We start from the raw sequence: 9145 nt of genomic DNA, 5'->3' as shown, positions 1-9145 counted from the left end.
CAGGAAAGGAGGAGGGGCGGCAGGTCGTGAGTGCCGAGAACTTAAAGTTATCTGCAGACTTGTAGTCTCCAAGAAGGGTCATGACCCCCAAGACCCTATCCCACCGCCACCCCCTCCATCTTTCCTCCCCTGTCGCGCGGCCCCTTTAAGCTCGGAGCCGGCCGGTCCTCAGTGGCTGCAAACCGACAGGAGTGTGTGTGTGAGTGCGCCGGGAGGGGGCGGGAACAGTGTCTCCATGGCGACGCGGCGGTGACGTCGCCAGCCGGGGGGCGTGGGCGTCCCGGCCCCGGAGTGCGATATTAACCCGGGAGGCGGCGGCGGGGAGGGGAGAGGCTCTGAGAGGCGAGGCCGGGTGAAACGGAGAGGGCGACCCGACCGGCGCGGGACGGGACGGGGCGGCTCGGGCGCCGGGAGCTGCGGCCCGAAGTCGGGGCGTCTTGCCCCGGGCCCCCCAGCATGAAGACCCCGGCGGACACAGGTGGGGGCAGGGGCTGCACGTGTGGGGGAGACTTGTTGCCCCGGGAAACCAGGTGGAGAAACTTTGGGCGGTGCTGAAGGGTTCTGGGGGAGCCCGAGTGATCCCCAGTTCCGGGGGACCCCCAAGCACGCGAGACCTGTTGCATCTCACGGCGCAAGCGGGGGGTGCTGCATGGAACCCCCAATTCTGGCTCTTGGTGGAATGGTTTGGGTGCTGCCAGTCCTGGTCCTCTCCCTGCGTGAACCCCAAAATCTGGACTCTCCCGCACCCCTGGGATTACGGGGATGGCGGGGTCCAGCCCCGCGGCTCTGTCACGTTGCACCCTGGGGGCCGGGACTTGTGCGGGGCAAAGGGGGGGGTTGCTGACTACGGCGCCCGCTACCCCCGGTTCCGTGCTGCGCGGTCCGGCCCGTGACCTTCACCGCGGTACGTGCCCTGCACCGGCTTAGAGGGGGACAAGGAATGGCCTTTAGGAGGAGAACGTGAGTGGGGATCTCGGACTCAGGGTTCGGGCTATGCTGCCCTTCCCCCGCCCGTCTGCGCCGGCTCCTCGCTCCCCCGCCCGCGCGGAGTCGCAAAGTTCCAAAGCGCAGCCCGAACGTTCGAAAAAGGAACTTTTTGTTTCCGACCTTAGAACGCGCGGCTTTAAGGTGGCTCCTGGGAGACCTGTGTACCCTCTTCCCGCCCGCCCGGAGCTTGGGGGTTGAACAGGGTAGGGAAGGTGGGGTGGACACAGAGGCTCTCCTTCGCCCCCCCCCCCCAGCTCTTCTCTTTGAACCGGCCGTCTCTTCCCTCCGCCCCCCCTTCCCCGCCAACTTGCTCCTCCTTAAGGGGCCAAGGTTCCCCTCCCCCGCTCGGTCGGCGGGCGGGGGGCAGCGGGATTAGCCTCCCTCCCACTCGGACTTTTCTCCCCCCTCCTCCCCTCCCCCGCCGCCCCCGGGCTGGAGCGGGCTGGACTTTGCGCCTGGGCGCACTGGGGGGGAGGGGTCCCAGCCGCCCCCTGCCCGTCTACCCCATCGGAATCCGGCCCCGGGCGGGGACGGGGGAGGGGGAAGGGGGCCGGGCGCCGCTGTTCAAACTTGTTTCCTTCCCCAGGCGGCGGCTGCGGCTCAGCTCCTGTGTGCGGGTGTGTGCCCCGACCGGCCCACCCACCCCGCCCCCGCGCTTGGCGGGTGGGGGCGGCTCTTAAAGGGCTCCGAGCCGGACTCCGGCGCTTAGGGATTGCGTTTAGGGACCAGGATCGAGGAAGGGGGCTGGGGCAGGGGCGCGGAGTACGGTAGGGTCAGTCACGTGCGACCCACATACTCTCCAGCTCCCACGGGCTCCAGGGCCGTTTGGCTTTGGGGGCAGCAGGAGACTCCATTTGCCCAAGGAGTGGGCCCAGGCGCCCAGGCAACCCCGCCTCGTCTTGGGGCCAAGTGGCGTTTAGGTTCTCCGGCTAAGGAAAGGGGTGATCGTCTCTTGGTCGTCCGTCGGTGCGTTGGTCCTCTGCCTCCTGGTCAGCGGGGTGTGTGCCCCTCCATCCGATTCTGCATCCCAGCCCCTCTCTCCTCTGCCGTGGCTGTTTCCCACTTCCTGTTTTCTTCCCGGCTCTGGCGCCACAGAGGGCTGCCTGGAGTGGGGGAGGTGGTGGGGCCCCCCCAGGAGGCCAGCGTGCTTTTCCTCTATCACCACCCCTCCCTTCCGACCCCCCTAGTCCCTTAAAAAAGTTTTGGTAGTCATGTGAACTTGGGGGTGTCCAGGGGAGGGGCTCGGCTCCCCCAGGTTTCCAGTTTGTCAGGGAGAATCTGTACCTCGCCTCTGTGGGACCCAGGTGTGCCCTCTGGGACCCCGTCATACCAGCCCTTCCTGTCTGTCTGCTGCCACTTCTCCACCCTGGCTCACAATGTCCTGAACCCCTCTCAGTGTCAGCTGTGCTTTTTCTGCCACCACTGCCCCTCCAGGCTCCAGAGGTCCTGCACTCCTAAGCTTTCTTGGTGCAGGCTTGGTGGTTCCCTGATTTAAGCACGTGGACTCAGACACAGCACACACTCACACGCTCCCCTTGCCCGTGCCTGGCTCCTGGCTTCAAGGCCTGGGGAACAGAGCCCCATTGAAACACCCTGACGTCACCCCCCCTTTTTCCTTCTCCCCCCAAAGCTGGGAACAGGCCCTCATGTATGCCATGTCCGATGAGGAAAGCCAGCATAGGAGTGGACCTGGCAGTGGGGTGGGTCCCTGCCAGGAGTGGGAACCAGGGTCCTGGCCCTAAGTGGGGTTGTCCAGGAAGGGGGCTTCACAGGGGGGATTGGGACAGCTCCTGGCATGCAGCTTGAGGCTTTTCCAGAGCCCCCCACCTCCCTTCCGAGTTCCCTTTGTGTTGCATGTAGTCTCTCTCACTCCTTCTCTTCTGCAAAGTTTATTTTTAGCCGCCTGCTCCCCCGCTCCCAGGACTGTCGCTGCACACACGTTGCCTGGTTACCGGGACAAGGAGGCTGGGGTGGGTGGGTTGGGAAGGGTGGCTTTAATTTAGGGGGCAGGGTAGAAGTCAGCATACCCCTCCAACCCCAGAGTGATGTCTCAGGGGCTTCACCCTCCTCGTCCTGGGTCTGAGAGCCAGATTGGGGTTTAGGTGGGAGGAACATGGAGCTTGGTGTCCTGGCAGGGCCAGAAGCTGTTTGGAGGGGGGGTCAGAGGGTTCATGGAGCTGGTGGTCCGGTCATTTGGGTTTCTAAGGGCGTATGAGGCCTGGGTTCTTTCTCTAGCAGGGTGAGGAAAATAGGGTGAACATTTGGATTCCTGAGAGGATGGGGCTGTGGATGCTGGGGTCCATAGAAGGCGTTGTCAGGGGCTGTCATTTCTGAATGGAGCAGTGGCTGCTAGTGTCTGCTGTAGGTCCTATGCCTGGAGCCCCGAGGGGCTGGTTTGAGGCTGGGATTTCTTTCTTTTTTATTTAAATTTATTTTATTATTTTTTTATTGATTGAATTTTAGAGAGAGAGGAAGAAAGAAAAACAGAAACATCAATCTTTTCCTCTGTGTGCCCTGAAAGGGGATCAAACCCTTAACCCCTGCTTATTGGGATGACACTCTAACCAACCAAGCTACCTGACCAGGGCGAGGCTGGGTTTTTTGAATGGGGCAGGGATTCAGTGGAGAATGCTGGCTAGGGGTGGGAGAGCTGAGTCCCTGTTGGGGAGGAATCAGTTCTGGATTTAGAGGGGGTGGTCCCCTGTGGGAGTAGGAACTGTTAGTCCCGCATCTCCAAGAGGAAGAATCCCCTGCTGGATTCCATACTGGGGTGGAGTCTCAGCTTTGCCCCAACCAAGGGGCAACCCAGCCTTGGTTGGGGCAAAGCTGCTGGAGCTGGAGCCAGGGCTATCCTGAAGAGAGGCTGACCTGCCTATCCGACTGGGACTGGGGACCCTGCCCATTTTTAGCTGGCTACCTTGGCCTCTTCCTCCAGCGGCACCAGGGCCCCTGTCCTGCCTCCCCCGCTTCTTCCCTTCTTCCCCTTCCCTCCTCCCACCCCTCCATTACCGGCTGCCTAGTGCTGAATTATTGATGGTCCCTGATTACCCAGGGGTTTGGGAAATGACAACAACCGCAGCCCCCCCATCTCCTCCCCCTACCCCCCGGCTGCCCAGCCCCTCCAGGGACCAGCCAGCCCACCACCAACCTCTATCCAAGGTTAATGCTGAGGGCGGGTAGGCAGGTGGGCAGGGAAGAAGCTGAGGATGAGAAGACAGAAGGGGGAACCGGCTTCTGAACAGCCGTGCCTGTTCAGTCTTGAGGCCTGGGCTGGGGCCTTCCAGCCAAGTTGGGCCTGTGTGCCTGGGTCTGGAAGGACAGTGCAGCACAGAGGGTCCAGGCTTGGGGGGCCTCTCAGACAGTCTGGGTTTCACTCTCCAGGGAAGACAGAAGCTTCTGTGTGTGTAAGCGCTGACCTCATCGTCAACCAGCCACCCCACCCCTTCTGGTCCTTTTAAGAAAAAAATATTCTCTTGGGTCCTGGGGTGGGAGTAAGGGCTCTGGTAGGTCTTGGGAGAGAGACAGTGTATGTTCCTAGGAAGGAATGGAAGTGTGAGCAGGAGTGTGTGTGTGTGGGGGGGTCAGTATGACTGACCCTGAATGGGAATAGGGAGGTTAGGGGAGGGTTGTACCAACCCATCAGGCCACGTGTGCCCCTTCCTGCCCCTCCCCCACTGGCAGCCCTGCCTGCCGGCCTGGCTTGGTGCCTGGCCCCCTGGCACTGGCCCCCGGACCCGCCGCCGATGGTTTCCTGTTTCTCCCGGTGTCGCTGGAGCAGGCTCCAGCTCCCCCCCGCGCACACACAACTAGCCCCCTCACACACAGATACACACTGTCTCCCTTGACTACCCAGGTCTTGGCTTGGCTTAGGGGAGACAGATTTCCCTACATAGCAGGGAAATCTGGGATCCAGCAGGCTGGGTAGCAGTTGGATCTTGGGAGGGGACCCAGAGTCCTGGACTTGGTGCCCTAACCCAGGGCCACTCCCTGCCTCCTATCCGCAGGCTTTGCCTTCCCGGATTGGGCCTACAAACCGGAGTCGTCCCCCGGCTCAAGGCAGATCCAGCTGTGGCACTTTATCCTGGAGCTGCTGCGGAAGGAGGAGTACCAGGGTGTCATCGCCTGGCAGGGGGACTACGGAGAATTTGTCATCAAGGACCCCGATGAGGTGGCCCGGCTCTGGGGAGTCCGCAAGTGCAAACCCCAGATGAACTACGACAAGCTGAGCCGGGCCCTGCGGTGAGGAGGGTGCAACCCCGAGGCAGATGTGGACAGCTTCCCACTGTCTGGGGTGGGCCCCCCCCCCCCCCCCCGGTCCCATGGGAATAAGCTTTGGGTTTGACTGCTCGCTCTCCCAAATTGTAGCAAAGTTGTAATCCTTTTCTGAACCTATTTGCCACACAAAGGTGTTGTAAGTGAATACAGTAGTGGGTGTGACCTCTACCTGGCTCCAGACCTGAGGGGAGAGCTGGTCCCTACCTTTGGGGTACTTGATTTCTTTTTTGTGGCTCAGGTTTCTCAGTCTCTCTTCATGAGTAGTACTTAAGGCATGTCATGGTATGGGGGTCCAGACTTGGGTCCCCTGTGACTGACCATTCAGTGGTGTCTCTACACCCACAGCTATTATTACAACAAACGCATCCTGCATAAGACCAAGGGGAAACGATTCACCTACAAGTTCAACTTCAACAAACTGGTGCTGGTTAATTACCCTTTCATTGATGTGGGGCTGGCTGGTGAGTACCAGGGCTGGCAGGCATGGCCTCCAAGGGAGAAGAGGGTCTGTCTATATCCAGGCTGGGCCAGTGGCCTTGACACCATGTCATCCCTCTCCCTGCCAGGGGGTGCAGTGCCCCAGAGTGCCCCTCCAGTGCCATCAGGCGGCAGTCACTTCCGGTTCCCTCCCTCAACACCCTCCGAGGTGCTGTCCCCCACTGAGGACCCCCGCTCACCACCAGCCTGCTCTTCATCCTCATCCTCGCTCTTCTCGGCTGTGGTGGCCCGACGCCTGGGCCGAGGCTCAGTCAGCGACTGTAGCGATGGCACTTCAGAGCTGGAGGAGCCACTGGGAGAGGACCCCAGGGTGCGACCGCCAGGCCCGCCAGAGCTGGGTGCCTTCCGAGGGCCCCCGCTGGCCCGCCTGCCCCATGACCCTGGCGTCTTTCGTGTCTATCCCCGGCCCCGGGGTGGTCCTGAGCCCCTCAGTCCCTTTCCTGTGTCACCTCTGACTGGGCCTGGCTCCCTGCTACCCCCTCAGCTCTCACCGGCTCTGCCCATGACGCCCACCCACCTGGCCTACACACCATCGCCCACGCTAAGCCCTATGTACCCCAGTGGTGGTGGGGGGCCCAGCGGCTCGGGAGGAGGTTCCCACTTCTCCTTTAGCCCCGAGGACATGAAACGGTACCTGCAGGCCCATACCCAAAGTGTCTACAACTACCACCTCAGCCCCCGCGCCTTCCTGCACTACCCTGGGCTGGTGGTGCCCCAGCCCCAGCGCCCTGACAAATGCCCACTGCCACCTGTGGCACCTGAGACCCCACCGGTCCCTTCTTCGGCCTCGTCCTCGTCCTCCTCTTCTTCCCCATTCAAGTTTAAGCTCCAGCCACCCCCTCTGGGACGCCGGCAGCGGGCAGCTGGTGAGAAGGCTCCAGCAGGGACTGACAAGAGCAGTGTCCTCACCAGTGGTGGCAGCACTGGCGGGCTGGCTGAGGGGGCCGGAGCACTGGCCCCACCACCGCCACCGCCACAGATCAAGGTGGAGCCTATCTCAGAAGGCGAGTCGGAGGAGGTGGAGGTGACTGACATCAGTGATGAGGATGAGGAAGATGGGGAGGTGTTTAAAACACCTCGTGTCCCCCCTGCGCCCCCCAAGCCTGAGCCTGGTGAGACGCCTGGGGCTGCACAGTGCATGCCCCTCAAGCTGCGCTTTAAACGGCGTTGGAGTGAAGACTGTCGTCTGGAGGGGGGTGGGGGCCCTACTGGGGGCCTCGAGGATGAGGGTGAGGACAAGAAGGTGCGTGGGGAGGGTCCTGGGGAGGCTGGGGGACCCCTCATCCCGAGGCGGGTGAGCTCTGACCTTCAGCATGCCACAGCCCAGCTCTCTCTGGAGCACCGAGATTCCTGAGGGCTGTGGGCAGGGGACCCCGTTCCCTCAACCCCAACGCTTCTTTTGCTGCCTTAACTCCCCTGTGCCCTGGAGGTGAGGGCAGCTCTAGTCTCTTCCCTGCCTCCTCCCCTTTCCTCTCTCCATGTTTTGTATAAAGTTTAATTTTTTTTTTTAATTGTGAGGGTGGGTGGGTGCCCAGGGCTGGGGGCTGTTACGTCTCTGTGGGTTTCTAAGTTCCAGGCAAAGTGGTGGTGGGGGGAGGGAGGAGAAGTAAAGGGGCCGCCTCTATTCTGGGGGATTTATATTTGAGCTGAGGCTTTGGCCTCGACACCCAGGAACTTTTTTATTGCAATCACTTAGGAAGTAAAGCCTTGTCTTCCTCCCTGTTCTGTGCCTCTTGTACCTCTCCCTGTCCACCTCTGGCCATCCTCAGCCCCAATCCAGCCTTCCCTGCCCCTCCAGGGGCTATGAGTGCCTGGGTTTCTCACCCCACAGGGTTACATCAGGGGAGGGAGGGACATTTTATGATGAACCAAAAATCCGTGGGGGGGGAGGCAGAGGAGGGTGAGGGATGCCACCCATAGGCCACAAATCTCTACAAGTGCCTGCTATCCCTCTTCCACTCTCCACCCCAGCACTGGTCTAACCCCTTCACCCAGCTGCTCCTAGGACCAGCCTATAGGCAGGCGGGTTGTGGGGGGAGGGTGTATCCTAAAACCAAACTGGAAGTCCCCTCTGCCTCCCAGCTGGGCCCCCTTGGGGTGGGGGGGGTCTGTGGTCAAGCCTTATTCTGTATTGGGGATAAAGGGTGGTGGCGGGGAGGGGGGAGTTGGGGGCTGCTGGAGAATGTATTCAAAACAATAAAACTTTCGGCCTTTGGATGGAGTGATTTGTCTCATGGCAGGGCCATAGTCTGTTAGTTTCTGAGAGAGATAAGGGCTGGGACTGGCTCCCTGGTGGATGTGTGGCCAGAGTGCTGAACCCCATCTGAATGGATCAAATCCAGGTCTGAGAAATGATCTAAGCTTAGGGGGCACATGACCCCAGGGCCTGATGTTTAAGGTCTTAGGCATACTCTGACCGTCATCTGATTGCTCCCCTATCCCGTGGGGATCACTTGTTCTTGGAATCATTTAGACTTCACCTATTGCCTGAATTCCTACCTATGTTCCCAGGCTCTGATGAAGGCCTGACCTCCTTTTGCACTATCCTCTAGCATCCTCCCACACATGACTTAGGGCACTTTTGAGTTAGTCTGGGGTTCTTTGGGGACAGGTGTGCAGTCTCTTGAAATGTAGACCTTGTAAGGCACCTTCGTGATCTTCCCATGGAACCATGGGAACACCCTTCGCTAACAAGTTAGGATGCGACTGGCTTAATCAGTCTATTGATTGACCTGTGTCAAGGTATCTGGTTAGGAGCAGCAATGCTTTATCTCCAACATCCAGCAAGGTAGGGACAGGCGACAGTTAATGACTTGCCCAAGGCCCTAAGCCCAAGCCAAGGCTTTAAATAACCTGTCTATGAAGCTTACATTTTTCACCTCTTTGAGTTTTCCTTCTAAAGCCGGGATGGTTGGAGCTACACCAGGGTCTCAAAATCAGGATCTGAGAGGTGGGTTTATCAAGCAAGAAGCCCAGGTTGGAGAGCTCCAAATCAGGGATGAAATAATTAGGAGAAATCTCCACTGGAAATGTATTTCCAGGCAGCCCAGTTCCCTTCAGTGCAGGTGAGGTGCCTGAGGTGCAGAAGGAGGAAGGAGTTTCCCCAAGTCCACAAATCTAATGAGTATGGAGGGCTTAGACTAGAGGCTGTTGGAATGGTTCTGCTGAAACCCCACTCTGTGCAACTATGAAGGAGAAGGGACTGGCAACTCCTTCCCACTCTCCATCATTTCATGCCAACCCAGGGTGGGTAGTCTCAGATGATGTCCCTTGGCAGTGAAGAGAGTCTGATCTAGGGCTGAGGTATTGGCAGGAAACGGAGGCTCCAGTGGCAGCCTGCGGGCAACTGCTCCCTCTCCTGGGTGATGTAAGTCACTCCCTGGAG

At 59.9% G+C, this 9145-nt stretch overlaps 1 protein-coding gene across 2 annotated transcripts; it reads left to right on the top strand.

Annotated features, from left to right (window-relative positions):
- The first annotated feature begins 314 nt into the window (after positions 1-314).
- Positions 315-7910, top strand: ERF (ETS2 repressor factor). Of its 2 annotated transcripts, none has more exons than XM_066271954.1 (4): positions 315-478; positions 4992-5226; positions 5608-5723; positions 5829-7910. In XM_066271954.1, the coding sequence occupies exons 1-4, from the start codon at positions 457-459 to the stop codon at positions 7112-7114; spliced, it is 1659 nt and encodes a 552-aa protein (XP_066128051.1). In that variant the 5' UTR covers positions 315-456; the 3' UTR covers positions 7115-7910. The 2 variants fall into 2 exon arrangements, with proteins under 2 accessions (XP_066128051.1, XP_066128052.1); XM_066271955.1 differs by lacking the exon at positions 315-478 and adding an exon at positions 1725-1953.
- The last annotated feature ends 1235 nt before the right edge of the window (positions 7911-9145 follow it).

Source organism: Saccopteryx bilineata, chromosome 3 (genome assembly GCF_036850765.1).
Source record: "Saccopteryx bilineata isolate mSacBil1 chromosome 3, mSacBil1_pri_phased_curated, whole genome shotgun sequence".
In the NCBI taxonomy this organism is placed as follows: domain Eukaryota; kingdom Metazoa; phylum Chordata; class Mammalia; order Chiroptera; family Emballonuridae; genus Saccopteryx; species Saccopteryx bilineata.
This window is presented reverse-complemented; position numbering and strand designations above follow the sequence as displayed.

Coding starts and splice junctions, on each gene's coding strand:
- ERF (XM_066271954.1), top strand. CDS start 457: ATGAAGACCCCGGCGGACACAG. Junction 5,227..5,607: donor AAGCTGAGCCGGGCCCTGCG/GTGAGGAGGGTG, acceptor CTACACCCACAG/CTATTATTACAACAAACGCA. Junction 5,724..5,828: donor CATTGATGTGGGGCTGGCTG/GTGAGTACCAGG, acceptor TCTCCCTGCCAG/GGGGTGCAGTGCCCCAGAGT.